The 15501-nt window shown below is 41.4% G+C and overlaps 1 protein-coding gene across 2 annotated transcripts in view; it reads right to left on the bottom strand.

The window, feature by feature from the left end:
- Positions 1-8993: 8993 nt before the first annotated feature.
- Positions 8994-15501, bottom strand: part of LOC103370823 (poliovirus receptor-related protein 2) — an 81521-nt gene continuing 75013 nt past the window's right edge. The window contains exons 7-10 of one of the 2 annotated variants that reach the window (XM_008299987.1): positions 15135-15270; positions 14627-14684; positions 14408-14494; positions 8994-10632 (exon numbers count right to left, since the gene is read on the bottom strand). In XM_008299987.1, the coding sequence (XP_008298209.1) occupies positions 10417-10632; positions 14408-14494; positions 14627-14684; positions 15135-15270 (497 nt within the window). In that variant the 3' untranslated portion in view covers positions 8994-10416. The remainder of the gene's footprint in view (positions 10633-14407; positions 14495-14626; positions 14685-15134; positions 15271-15501) is intronic. The other variant, XM_008299988.1, reaches the window with a different exon arrangement.

Genomic DNA, 15501 nt, shown 5'->3' with positions numbered 1-15501 from the left:
CCTGCACATGGACATGTATACGTAAGATCCCCATAGGTTTGGATTTTGTTAGATTTTGTTGCTGCTAGCGATAGATAGCAGTTTCCTCCTGTTTCCAGTGTTAATGCTGATATAAGTGTAGATTCATCACACACAACTGCTATTATTCTCATTTAACTTTCAGCAGTCGGTGTAACTCCACATCGTCTTCTTATAAAAATACAATGTAGATTTAAAAAAAATGTTCTGCTTGGAAAAAAAAAATCTCCCGTTTATGATAACCAAGTTAATCTTGGTAATATTCTAACAATGTGTTTATTTAAAGAGTGCTAAGTAAGGTATCCAGGCCTCTTCCATCTGTGGTGTCAGCAGCAGCAGCAACAGAACCGCTGTGGCCCCACCAGATGCATTGCCTTGTGTGTGGCCCCATTCTGTTCCAGATGACGGAGTGGGAGCGCTTTCGGTGTGTGTGTCTGCCTTTGTGTGTATGTGAGGGAAAGATGGTAAAAAGTAACTAAGACCACAGTGTGCCTTAACATGTTGGTGCCTGTGTACGCCAGCATATCTGCGCATGAAACATGTGCTCCAGTTTGTGTGTGTGTGGCTGGGGGTCTGCTGCAGCTGTGCCCAATGACTCACTGTGATGGAGTGTTAGCCCAACGCTATACTAGTTACACAACCTCAGCAATGTTTTCATTATCACTGTACCCAGTCACCTCAGACATAAGTCTCCACCCCTCCCCCCTCCACTGGACCATGCAAGTGACAAACACATGCACACACACACAGATATAACTCAGAGGTAAAGACTGCATAAAGAAATAAGCCTCTGTGCTGCTTTGCTAATTTTGGTAGTTCATTTGTCTTCCGAGCGTGCGTGCCGGCAGCATCTTTGTGTGCGTATGGCACCGTGTGATTCTGCGTCTTCCGTGCCCCGGGCTTGTCCACTGGATGCGAATCCGTGCCCTTATCTTGAGCGCTGTTCTGACAGAAAGAGGCTGCTGTGTGCTCGTTACTGACTCTCACATTGTTCTCTCAGTGGGAGTGTGTGTAAGTGACTTGGTAATTGGCTCTACACTGGAAACCGCTTTGTCTCTCTGTGTGCGCATCCACACACACACACGCAGTTCCAGGCAGCAACCCCCGATGAAAGCTGGTCTTTGAGAGGCTTGCCATCAGTATGACAGGTTCTGCGCACAAATCATGACTAAGACCCCTTATCATTCATCAGACACCAAATGTGTAGCGTTGAACCGCAAAGCAAATGATGGCCGTCAAGGTCACCTCAATGAAATGACCCTGGAGACAGGATGAGGTCACCCCGGCAACCACCAGTCCTTTTTATTTATTTTATTTTATTTTCACTCCCTCCCTCCTTTCATTTCACTCCTCATTACATTACTCATCTCTCACACAGGCTACGAACATCTACACAGGATGTGCGATGTAAAGGGGAACACGCTGCATACAAATAGCTTAGTTAATATGGGAAAATAGGAGTTATGTAAGAGCAGACCGACTCATCAGGACACCACTTGCAAAGTGAGAAACAGGGAGAGAAGAGGGGAATGATACATGCAAGCCATATCAAACATTTCTGCAAAACCTTCTTCTCAAGAACATTGCCAGACTACATCCTATCTTATCCCACTGTGATGCAGAGAGGCTGCTCCATTCATCTCCTTAAGGCTGGACTACTGCAGCGTACTACATCTTTGGATTCCTGCCAGGAGTCTCCAGCCTGCTGCTTGGATACTAATAAGAGAGTGGTAACACTACTAATTTCCCTCGCAAACTACACCAGAGACCTGTCTCTGCCAGAGGAGTTTGCCGTTTTTCTCCATTTTGTATTTGTAGAAAACATACCTGCATACCAGTATTCCCCAAAACTATGCTTAGATGCTGCTAATTAGCATTGATAAATACAGAATTTCTAGGAGACAGTGTTGATTTTCCAACCTCTGAACATCCACAAACACAAGATCATTTGTTTAAAAGGACATGTATTTATATTACAGGCTACTCTCACCTTGAAATAATAAGTCACCTACTCCACGCAGGAGGAATGTCTGCTGAGTAAAAATGGTACACGAAACACAGATGCTAATGCTGAGAAAGAGCTTAAGTGTGCGTTTTTCCTCCCTTTTATGTCACCCTGTCTCGCGTCCTCTGCACACTCACCTCTCCACTACACTTCTTCTCTCCTTCCCCTTTTGTCCTTTCCTTCCTTCTCCCTTGCATCATGGGAGGTCTAATTCAAGCGGCAACGCGTCAGTCACACTCGACCCTTAATGCCCAAGACATGCTGTGTGCGCCTTACTTGCATTTTCGCGGCGACCAAGTTGAGGAAGTGTGTATTTGTGCAGCACATGTGAGCAAGATGAGTAATGTGATGAGGAGAGAGGAGATAAAAGGAGGAGGGGGGGTGGAGAGAGGTTGCGAGGCTGCGAGTCTCCAGGGTCATTTGACTGGGGTGACCCTAATGGCTGATTGGTTAATTCCCTGTCCTCTGAGCCATCCCATGATGCTTAGAGGAAGGGTAGCTCCCAAGGTTATGCATGCCAACACATGGAGGGGGACATGCAGCTTGCAACACAACTGTTCACACGCACACACGTACACAAGTGAAGCGGAACCTTATCCGTGGCAAAGCCGGGGGGATTGTCACATTTCCATTTAAACAGCCACAGACATGTTACAGCACTAAATCACGGGTCCTTCGCATCCACAGACGAGAAAGGTGAGAGACAGACAGAGGACAGCGTAGCGATGCACAGATGCTCTTAGAAGCAGTTGAACAAAACTTCCATTTTGTTTTATGCTGGACAAAAGTAGCACCTGGCAGCAGTTAGTTCATTAATGGGTTGACAAAAAAATGTGATAATCTAGTAACTGAACCTGTAAAAGATTTAAAAAATATATGATCTCCTCAAGTCTGCTTTGTTTGTTGGTGCTTTATATTATTGTAGTGAAAGCTTTGGAATTTGAAATCAATGTCATCTGAGGTTTTCTTAATTTTAATGACTAAACCATTTATTAATTAATACAAAATCAATCATACTGAACAGATAAACTGATGTGTTTGTTTATTTGTTGTTTATTAAAATAGCTGCATATATTTACACATCTAAAGTCAAATGCAGACCCACAAAACACATTAGAAGATTGCATCTAATTATTCTGGGCCTTGGAAAGAGCAGTTCAAAGGAATCTAAGAACATTTTTAGCTTATACTATTTTTTCTCTGGAACCTTGAGTCCTGTGTCACAGTTTTCTAACTTCTGATGACAACTTCAAGATACGATTGTGTTCCGTGCAGTTGAGAGAAGGAGTTTGCAAATGGACCACAAGATTTAAAAAAACAAACAAAAAAAAATTTTTCACAGCAGATGAGTGCATACAGCCCATACCGACTGTCCAGCAACACTTCCTTCAACCAGAGGAGATGAATGCACACATACAACACATAGCTGTCATTGTGTTCTCGTTGACTCCTGCTAACTGTGCTTGCAGATGCACTCAGTGAATTCAAACACTGGCAGCTGTTTCCATGAGGATTATGGAGAATTGTGGATATGGCTGCAGGCTTCATCAAATTGAAACCAACATCTGGACACGCCCTGGCAGCCCAACAGGCAGATACGCAGACACGTGCAAGCACACACATATGCACACACCTCATTAACTTGAGTAGCTCTAACCCACAGAAATGAAGTCACAATTCATTAGATTATGCCTTGTTAGCTAGCACATGCTAACATTTTTGTGCCACTAAATCAAGACTTGTTTACTTAGACTCAACGGAGGGTCATTCATCACCTGTGTGAAGATATTCAACTGTTTTCCCGGTAGCCGTTTGAAAGCATTAGTGTATCTGTGTGTTTGCGTATGAGACAGCAAGGTTGCACATGTGCCCAGAAATGTGATTTTGAATTGAATGAGAGTAAGGACAATAAAGGAGAGCGAGTTTGGACGAGTACCCAAGAGGCACACAGTTCAAATGTTGTGTCATCACACAGGAATAAAACATCTGGCACCGGTGTGCTGGCTGGTTTTACTTATTTATGTAGTCAAACACACACACTCAAGCAAAAGTAACCTGGCCTGACTAGCAAGTCTGTCATTCTTAGCTCAGTGGGAGCTTGTTTATAGGTAGTCCTACTTTAACAGATGTCCGACTATTTGGTGTAATTTTGTTTGAATGAACAGCTTTTATTTGGCCTGATAAACATGTGGTGGTGAACATGTTGTCTTTTGTCTGATTCAAGTACATTTTCACTTTATTATTTGGACAGATGACAAACTGAAGCGCAGACACAGTGATAAATTTAGGTCCTTTCATACAGACAATAAGAAGTCAAGAATAGCTTTAAGAATGTGTTTAATCAAGACCTGGAGAATCTATGCCAAGAAGCAGCAAAGTAACCCATTTCATTTTCTATTTTCACATGTAGGCTTAATTTTAGATCTTTTAGAAACAATACTAATTTATTAAGGGGTTAGCAGCACTGATTTATTTCCTTTAATAATTTTTCACTTCAGGTGACAGCTGGCAGTGTAGAGAGACAGTAAACATGCTGAGAGAGCAGCCTAACAGGCAGACATGTCCACCACCCAGAGTCTAATTACAGATTTTGCAGTTCAGTGGTATCTAAACATCCATCCATCCATTTTCTTTACACTGCTTTACATCATTGAGGGGGCTGGAGTCTATCCCAGCTGAAGGCAGGGTTCCCCTGGACAGGCCTTCAGTCTATCGCAGGGCCACACAGAGAGATAGACAACCAAGCACAATCACATTCACACCTTCAGACGGTTTGCCCAGTGGGAAACCAAGCAGCCACAGGGAGAACAAACAAACTCCACACAGAAAGACCCCAAGCCCAGATTCAAACCCAGGACCTTCTAGGCACCTTAAATCAACACATAAAATCCTTAATTCCTGATATTTCGAGTGTCAGGAATTAAGAAAGTATGCAAAAATGAATGACACCAAGCATAAGAAAACCAAAAGGCTAGTTTTATGACCTCATCTCAGTCTGCTCACTGAAGCATGTTTCTACTCTGCTGTAACACAATCACATCTCGTCATTCCATTCCATTACAACTAAACATAACAAAGCTCTTCTTTCTCCTTTCTGTCTCGTCTTGTTCAGGTAAAGCACCTGTCACTGCATCTGCAGTGCAGCCAAATGGCTATGATTGGAAGAGAGAGGAGACACGCCCCTTTTTGACTGGACCAGAGCCAAGACTCAGAATAAAGTGACTGGAGTGAGAGAGGACTGTCTTGTTGCTGGGCTTGTTGAAAACGACCAATGTTTCCGTTTGCACAAGCATAAAAATAAAGAGAAAATCAAAAGAGAGGAGTTGGGGGGGGCAGAGGTGTTATAAGAACGAGACTTTAGACCACGACAAGCCAGGGGTGAGCTGAAGAATGGGTGCTGTCACCTAGTTGGTAACCTCTCTGTCAGCTTCACTGTTACGCGACCCTCTCACACACTTAACATTTCAGCACAGGAGGGATGTTGTCCTGCACACGTCAAAAGCTCACCGCTGATAACAACTCGGTAAGTATTTAGGATTATGAGTGACGCCATGCCATAGAGAGATTTAAGCTCACTCAGAAAGATACTGAAAGGGCATTTTTCACTTCTCATCCTTTTAAATCAGAAAATGTAGAGACAGGTAACTGGAATCATTCAGGAGCAACAGAGGAATGATGCAACCTGAGCCGATAGCATTAAATATTAACCATCGCTTTCAACCAAATGGCAACTTCCCCAGGATACCAGGCCGAATGCATCACACACAAAAACATAGAGAGCTGGTTATTTATCCCACCCTGGATTGTATTCTGTATGACAGCTGGACATATGGAAGAATGAGAATGTGTGCACTGTTTTTCTCTCTCAGCATTGAAACTTTTATGAGACCAATTATCTTGTAAACCAGGTGGTAGCGTTTTCCAAGACAGACATTTTAATTTCAGTATATATTATTCATACACTGCTTTACTTCTATATATTTTACATCTATTTTTATATATAAAATTGTGAGTTACATCATTATGGAGAGGAAAACAAAACAGTGTCACGACATTCCCTTTTTGTAGAACGGTGCTGATCTAATGCTGAATACCACAACAGTCTGTTTGCTGGAAAACACCGTTTGTTCTGTATGTTGTTTATGTTTTATGCACACAATTGCAAGATAATTCCTAATAGGTACTGTAATGTAATGCTATCTTTGTGTATATGAATGCCACCGTAGAGGTTTAATTAAAAAAAGATAAGCCTGAAGTTGTCACATTCTGAAGGCTGTTGTTTGTTTTCTTGATAAGAAGCATGTGTGGAACTGCGATACGAGCCAATCAGATAGTTTGCTCTGTCAACATCCCAACACCTACGATCGTTCGACAGATATTTATAGTCTTACTTGCCACATAGTAGGTTATTTCAGCAAAGTATGAATTTGTCGAAGATAGCTGTTTACCTTTGTGTACATATTTCTAATTTTTACAACATTAGTCACTAATTCCAGGAACCCAAATGTGCACGTTTTCAAAGTGAGAACGTTGGGAAGCAAGTTGTCCAAATTTGAACCAAGCAGGCCTCTCCCACTGGCTTTGTCTGCCCTCCACCTTCAGCTTCTCTTTAATCTCCAAAGCTTCTCTCTCTCTTTTTCTCTTCCACAGCCTGTTCCCCTTATCTGCTCCACCCGCTCTATCAGTTTCTCCCACTTTCCATTCCTCTCCACACTCGCATGCCTTCCCGTCAGCATGGGGTGTCTTAACAGTGTCACTCACCATGCGTCCGGGGTTGGAGCCTCCCTCGTCCTCTCCCTCTCCTCTCGAGCACCACGTTCTTCTGGCCTGATGTTTACAGAGGTGGAAGGAAAAAGGAGAGATGACGAGAAATGAGAACAGGTGAGGAGGCTTTAGGAAGTCGCGAACCTCCAAATACTTCTTGGAAAATCAGTTTAAAGACAAATTAAATGATGAAGTGCCTCAACAAGTTTCTTACACAGCCTTTATTCTTTTACTACCAACCCATACAAACCTATAGACACACACAAACACGCTGCCTGCATAGGAATCCAGTCGTGTTCCTTTCCTCCTCTTATAGACGACTGAACATTCAGACCTACATGTGAGAACCACTGTGGCACCAAATGCTTTTATTCTGTTTAGAGAGAACATGAGCCTGATTTTTATTTATTTTTTTTACCACTTAAATATCACTGCTAGCTTCAATCTGTATTTATTCCAGCCCTTAAAATAGACACCCAAGGTCATTAAATGCGTTCTAATCCCTGTCAGGCCTATATCTGTAAATACGTGTGTATTTACTCACCAACCAAGTCATCAGCATGCAGCCAAACATGCTCATCATTGTCATACACATGATGAGCCTGCACAGAGTTTGTCCATTAGGTCAGGGTTGCTAGAGGCTTAAAAAGAGCACTAGGGATCGCTGTATTTGCATGATCCTGTATTTAACATGTTGCCATTCATTGGTTCGACTGGCAGCCAAGGTCACCTGGTAAATCTCTCCTCACCTACTTTGCTGAGAGTCAAATCAGCCGTTTCCTTCTACCCACATCTTTTCTGTCCACCCTGATTCTCTCAATCCCTCTCTTCTGCCTCTATTTTTAACCAGCTTTGCAGCACTGGAGGCATGAGAGGTTTATTCTCTGCCTTCTCCTTCACTCATTACCTGGATGCCAATTCACAAAGTCTGCTAATCCCATAATGCTGCAGCAGCACAGATCACTGCTAGTTAAAAACCTCACGCTTTCTTTGTTCCTTTCGGTTGTATTCAACTCTCTTTACCACAAAAATACTTGAAACTCTTTTTTTTTATTTCAACATCTATAGAACAAATTTATAGAAATGTGCATCCCCCCCATGCTAACTAATTTAATCAAGACACAAAGAGCTATTAGAAGATAGTTGCTCATCCTGCTTGATTCCTAGATCATATTTATTGATTCAGATGTGTTATACAGAAGGCCACCTAATGCACATTGCAAAGTCAGGGCAGGGTTAAAATGAGAAAGAATACATTAACAGAAAATAGTGCTCACAGAAGTAATCTTTAACTGTAGTGAAACAGAGGATGAAAATCAGAGTAACATTAATTAGAGCACTGAGATTTCGGTGCTTCTGCAGAGCGAGCTGACCTTCGTGTTAAGCCTCCAACGGCCTGCAGTTGCAAAACACATTCTGTCAGCATTAACTCGTTACACATTTTCGGTGCTTCTCACAATCCCCGTGTACCTATGTGATCAGAATAGAGGCGGCCAACAGACTGCAGAGTCATGGTGTGCTGCTAGTCGGGCCTCACCTTCATCTGCAGCACCACAGGCTAATCTGCATCAGCTCTGCCTCATTCAGGACACAGCTGCACAACGTACCCGATAACCTGCAAAATACAAATGGCTGCTATGTGTTAGTCAGGGGTGCAGCAAGATGGTTTATGTAATCATTATACTCTGCATTTATGAGATACTAAATATACGCACGTTTAGCTACGTTGGTGTAGTTACAGTGCTGGAAATGAATCATGCTAAGAATAGTCCTCTTCTTTTTTTTATGAGCTGTAAGAAACAGGATTGGACGAAATACAGCTTAAGATAGAAAGAGATGAGTCAGACAAGCGGAGAGAAAGCACAGAACAACTGCCTGCCACTGTATCAGGTGTGCTGAAGACTACAGCAATCCTGCCATGGAGATCTGTTGGCTGAAACATTAGTCTGTTCCCCGGTCATTAACTGATAAAAGGTACAAAGCGACAATGTTCACTCATAGCAAAAGCGCTCCCCCTATGATATTCTGTGTTTTCTATGTCAGACATTTGCAGGCGGTAGTCATGGCAGTAGTTCTTGTGCTGAACACTTGTGCATTTTCAGTCCATGCTGCTCCCATATGGCCAAACGGTGGAATAACACTTTGTAAAAAAAAAAAAAAAAAAAATACCAGTTGTTGCAAAGAACAGAAACATCACGAACTCGAGTAAAGTGATTTCACCAGGATCACAGTTTTAATGTTTATTGAATCAACAACAATGGCTTAAAAAATGCAATTCATTAGAGTAAAATAGATTAAGAACCATCATTATTCCAGAAAGTAGATCGCTTTTCTTAGAAGTCAGTTAAATAAAATAAAAAGCTGGTTGGCACAAACACAGAGAAAGACACATTTAGGCGGAGTAGAACAAAATCTGACTACGTAATTGTTTGACTGTTTGCTACCTGTTTAACCCTTGACCCGGATAATGGATGAACATATCAGTACAGTAGCAGGCTCTGTGTCAACCTTGATTTGAATTCCATAAAGAACTATTTAATCCTCTACGCTAGAAATGAATAGCAACAGACGGATGTAATCCAGATTTAGCCTAATCCTTCTAAGCACGCCAGTAGACAAAATGAATAAGAAAAAAATAGATACAAACATTTTTAAGTAACAGATATCCCTCAAAACACAGCACCGTGTCACAGTTTTAGTGCTGTTGTACAATGGCTTTAAGGATGGATGGATGAAAGTAAAAAACAAAGTCAAAACAGAGTTACATATCCACAAAAACAGAGTGGGTTGTTTACCCAGGTTCAGTGACTCACTCGCGCTTTTGTTGAGTTTCCTTCCACTGGAGCTGAGCGGCAATAAACTTTCACAAGAACAACAAAAGGCCACACGCAAAGGCAATAAAATAAAATAAAAATAACCAAAAACTATTCCAATCAAACACGCACATAACCACAGACCGTGGTGCTCCAGCAGTTAACCCTCCTGACTGCAATTTAAAACGTAGTGTCGTCGCAGTCTGTGGGCCTTGTCTCGATGCTGCCTGATTAACCTCTGCTAATAGCTTCTCCACCGGGTGCCTGTTTTACACTGACTTCGTTGCCAGCTGGGTTTGGAAACTAACAACATGAGACAGATCAAATGAAACAGAGGTAACATGTAGATCCCATAAATTGTGCTTCTTTTAACCAACCCAGGTCTGTAACCACACGATGATAAGCCAACATTCAGTAACGCAAATCAATTCATTTTCAACATCTGCAGCAGTGATCATAACCTGAATATGACGCCATATTCAACAGCATATGGTATTTAAAACAACATGACATATGATTTATCGACAGTTTAAGAATAATATTTACATTACATTCCTGCAGCTGTATGCTACAGTCATTAGCAACCCTTTTGTGTTTTGTTGGCTCAAGCTGATGAGCATTTAAAAATGGTCAAATTCTAAAAAGCCCAACTCACAATTGAACCTGATTATTTCATCATAAAGATCCTGAAAACTCATTACTAAGCATCAAATGGTCACATTCTAAATCAGAGCTAAATTCATGCCTATCTTATCTGAGCACAAAATGACATTCATTCAATCCATGTGCACACACATCTGTGACCTCTGACATGCTTCACACAAACATGGCGGACGACACAAAGCTCTCCCCACGGTTGACATTGAGGCCTGGGTGATAGTCCTGGGGGTCACTGTCTGTGCGCATGTAAGGAGGCGGTACCTCGTTGTTCCCTGGGTCATCCCAGCCAGAGGGGGCAGCAGAGTAATAGTGCGCTCTCTCGTCTGCACCACCATCATCATCAACATCATCTTCATGGTAAGCATCCAGGTCCTGCAATCAACAATGACAGGTGAACATGTCGTCACACTGCCTAAATGTACACATTTCCATCTGTAGCAAAATATTACATGTCTCCTTGTTTGAGTAATAGAGAACTAAGGAGGTTTCTGTCACTGTAACATGACACGGTATGTTTACAGTATGCCCACATTTAAAGGTTTAATTAGAATACTTACTGTCATGAACAAAAGTTTACATACACACATAAAGACCATGTAAATCACGGCAGTCTTGAGTTGTCACAAAAACAGTTGTTCATTTTGGTTCATCAATAGATTTGTTATAGGTTATTTGGAAGTTTGAAAAAAATCTGCTGGGTCAAAAATATACATACAGCAACTTTAATGATCAGTTTTAGTGACGTAGGTAGTTGTGTTCAGTGTGTGGCATGACCTCTTACCTTCTTGTGAGTGACTACAAGTGACTACAGCTGCTGACTTCTCTGAGCCAATTTATATAGGCCTTATTTGACACACTTATTTGTTTAGAAAGTCTAAAGTGCTGAGTACAGAGCTGAGGAAGTAAATTATTGACTTAAACAAGTCAGAAAAGACACTTAGAGTCATTTCAAAGATGTCTCAGATTCCAAAATCATCTGTGCAAACAGTTGCTTGTAAGTTGTAAGAACATGGCACAGTTGTGTCACCGCAATGATCAGGAGGAAAATGCAAACTATCGTCTGCTGCTAAGAGACATCTGAACAGGTTGGTTAAGAGTAAACCAAGAATCATCAAACAGATGTCAGTGTCACAGTCGAGCATTTTTACAGCGCCATCGGCTGAGAGGTTGCTGTGCAACAAGGAGGCCCTTCCTTTAGAAGTTGCCCCTCAAGGCTCGACTGAAGTTTGTTGCTGATCACATGGACAAAGAAAAGGCCTTCTGGAGGAAAGTTCTGTGGTCAGATGAAACAAATATTAAGCAACTTGACCACAATGAGCAGAAATATGTTTTGAGAAACAAAGGTGAGGCCTTTAACCCCAAGAACACCAAACCTACCATCAGCATGGTGGTGGCAGTATTATTATGGTCTGGGGCTGTTTTGCTGAAAGTGAAACTGGTGCTTTACACAAAGTAAATGAAGTGGAAAATAAAAATGGCCAAAGGACATTCAACTGAATATTAAAATTGTTGTATATTTTTGACCCAGCAGTGTTTGTCATATTTCCAGAAGACCTGCAATAAATCTCTGAAAGAACCAAAACACATGTTTGTTTTTGTGACAAAGATGCATGTGTTTTAATCATTCCATCATAAAAAATTAAGGGTTGTAGGAGTCACTGGAAACTCAACACTGTCATGATACACACTGTCTTTTATTTGTCACAGCCGTGCAAAGGTGCAGTGGTAAAAGAGGTTCCTCAGAATTATTTAAATTCAACTCCAGTACTTTGTGGATCACAAAACGCGGCCATTAAATCACCATTCAGCCTGAATATCAGGTTCATCTGAGACACTGCTGCGTTTCACATAAACCACAAGACTGCATCTCTAACTGCATCCTAACAACTTCAGTCCATGGGATGAGATATTGAAATGGTAACAAATAAAATGCTAAGATTTTTTTTTAGCAGTTCTTTTAGTCATTTAGTTGATGTTGCCTTAATTAAATTTAAAATAAAATTTGATTGTTTTAAAAAGGTGTTCACAGATTTACAACAGGCTTTCTACCATTATAAAATGGGCCATACTCTCACCAGCCACTTAATTATGTAGATCTGTAAAATCTAACGCAATCCATTACAACAGCTCTGCCATAAATTCTACTTTTACCAAGCTTCTACACTTTTAGCTTTTTTGACGTTGTCAAAAAGGTGATGGTTCTAGTTTATTATTAGCATCGTAGTGGGTGGTGGTGGTGTACTGGGCTGCATTATATTTGGAAGTGTTCCTCACATTTTGCCCCGTTCAAAGTAGAATTTATAGCAGAGCTGTTGAACTGGACTGCATTAGACTTGATATACCTGAAAAAGGGCCGGTGAGTGTATAACTCACATCCTTAGTATGAGGATGTGAGATATGCAGCGCTGTGAAAAAGTAATTGTTTCCTGCCTGATGTCCTCTATTTTTGCATATTTCTCACACTTACATGTTCCAGATCATCAAACTAATATTTTGATTTGTTTAATATTAGACAGAGAGAAGCAACAAATCACAAAAATGCATTTTTTGAGTGATGATTTATTGAAGATTTACTAAAAGCCTACATCACCCCTGTGAAATAGTAATTGCCTCATAAACCTAATAACTGGATGGTCCACCCTTGGCAGGAACAACTGCAGTTAAACATTAGTGATAGCTTGTGATCAGTCTTTTACATCCCCATGGAGGATTTCTGGTCTTCTCTTCTCTGAAGAATAGTTTTAAATCGGCCACATAAGATGGTTTTCGATCACAAACTTCTCTTTTCAGGTCTGTTTCGGTTTGTTCTTTTAGAACCAATCAGAGGTGGACTTGTTTGTGTGATTTGGGTCACTGTCCTGCTACAGAACCATTTGGAGCTTCAGCTTTAGGTCATGAACTGATGGCTGATATTCTCCAGGAGGATTTTCTGATAGAGATCAGAATTAATGTGTCCATCAATCATGAAAAGTCGTCCAGGTCCTGTGGAAGCAGAGCAGGTAAACCATCACACTACCACCACCAGGTTTCGCTGCTGGTATCCTGTTCTTCTTGAGGAATGCAGTTTTAGCGTTACGCCAGGTGTAACGGGACCCATGTCTTCCAAAAAGTTCCACCTCTGAATCATCATCAGTCCCCAGGATGTTATCCCAAAAGTCTTGGGGCTTATCTAGATTGTTTTTTTTTTTGTTTTTTTTTAAAGTTAGACAAGCCTTTATGTACATTTTGGTCAGGAGTAGTTTACGTCTTGCAGCTGTCCCATTGATGCCAAACTGTGTCTTCCTTATTGTAGAATCATGCACTCTGACTTTTTTGGCGGTGCACATGGACGCAGCGGCCCCCTCAGGACACAGCGAGAGTGAACATTTCGGGCCTTGCCTATCCCAGACGTACATTCCGCAAAACCTAAATGATCCTGAAGAAACGCTCTTTCATTTTTCCCTTTATTATTGTGTATGTACAGCAAAATGACAATAAACCTGATTTGATTTAATTTGATTTGAACTGCGGCAATTGAGGCCTGCAATTCTTTTAGTGTTCATCTGGGTTCTTTTGTGACCTCCTGGATGAGACGTCGACACGCTCTTAGAGAAATGTTGGTCGACCGGCCACTCCTGGGAAGGTTCACCACTGTTCCATGTTCTTCCATTTGTGGATCATGTCGTCCACTGTGGTTCACTGGAGTCCCAGAGTCTTAGCTATGGTTTAGTAAGTTTCCAGACTGATAAATGTCAACGACTTTGTTTCACATCTGTTCTTGAATCTCTTTAGAACATGTTGTCTTGTGCTGCTTTTTGAGACCCTTTAGCCGACTTCACAATGCGAGAACGGTTCTATTTAGGAACCCTATTTCTGAACGAATATGGTCATTTGGTAGATTGGTAGCTAAGGAGGCGATTACTTCTTCGCATAGAGCCGGTGGGGCTGGACAATGTTTTTCCTTCAATAAATGACACCATCATTTAAAAACTGCATTTTGTGTTTTCTTGGGTTATCTTTGTCTTCTGATGATCTGAAACATTAAAGCGTGACAAATATGGAAAAACAGAATACATCTGTGGGAGGGCAAATACTTTTTCACAGCATTTGAGTTGCACTGATTGGGCCGTATGTCACCATCACAGATGTATCCAGTCTGAATCCTTACCGTGACTGGTTCTGCACTCTGGGTGGAATAGTACTGGTTCTGCAGAGGCCTGGTCTCTGCCACTGGGGTATGATCTGAGTTAACCTGCTGAGTATGAGCACATCAATCAATACACTTCAGGAGATCAAATCAAATCCAGTAACTTTGATGTATGCCAGTATCCTGACAGTTCTGCCAGGATATTCTCGTCCTTACAAACATTTCTTGGTGGCAACTTACCCTGTTAGCATTGCTAGTGATCTTCTTAGGAGGAGGGGGCTTGTACTTGGGTGGACCACTACAACACAAAAATACATGGCTGTCATGTTCAGTAATACAGGGGTTCTCAACATGGGGGTCACAGCCCACTAGGGGGCCACAGAGAGCTGCCAGGGAGGGCTTGAGATGGCTGTGAATGTTATTCTAATGAGAAACTATCTAACCACACAAATAGCCAATCTGGAGTGCTTCATTCATATAAACTAACTGCCTAGTCCAATAATTACAAATAATAAATAAACTGATGGCTAGAATTTGTTATTGGACACAGGGGGGCCTTGGCAGCAGAAAGGTTGAGAACCCCTGCAGTAATACACAGTAATATGAGACATGCTGCGTGGCATTTCATCTAACTGACCGATTTACCAAAAAAAACAAAGAACAAACACCTAAAAAAGGATGAAGAAAAAAAAAAACAAACTACTGAAGTGAGAATAAGTCATCCACACTGAGTCACACAGATACTCACTCTCCGTTTAGTTTGTTGTTTTTGTGCTTGCGGTACATGGCTATGGCTGTTCCAACGATGGCCAAGAGCAGAATGACACCGATGATGGCTCCTATGATGGTTCCTGTTGTGGGACCCTTTTCTGGAAGACGAGTACCTGGAAAAATAAATAATAAAACATCATTAGACAAGACCAGAAGTAGGAGTGAATGTGACACATCAGGATGTTTGTGTCATATGAACCCTCTAAATAAAGCCATGGACAGACATTTCACAGTCGAAAAGCAACAGTTACAGGAATAATTTTACTTTCTGGCTGAGTGTTAATTAAACAAACGTAGGTGAGAAGATATTTTAATTTTTTGTGGGAGAAATACAGAACAACAGC

This window comes from Stegastes partitus, unplaced genomic scaffold (genome assembly GCF_000690725.1).
Source record: "Stegastes partitus isolate 25-593 unplaced genomic scaffold, Stegastes_partitus-1.0.2 Scaffold1486, whole genome shotgun sequence".
Lineage (NCBI taxonomy): Eukaryota > Metazoa > Chordata > Actinopteri > Pomacentridae > Stegastes > Stegastes partitus.
This window is presented reverse-complemented; position numbering and strand designations above follow the sequence as displayed.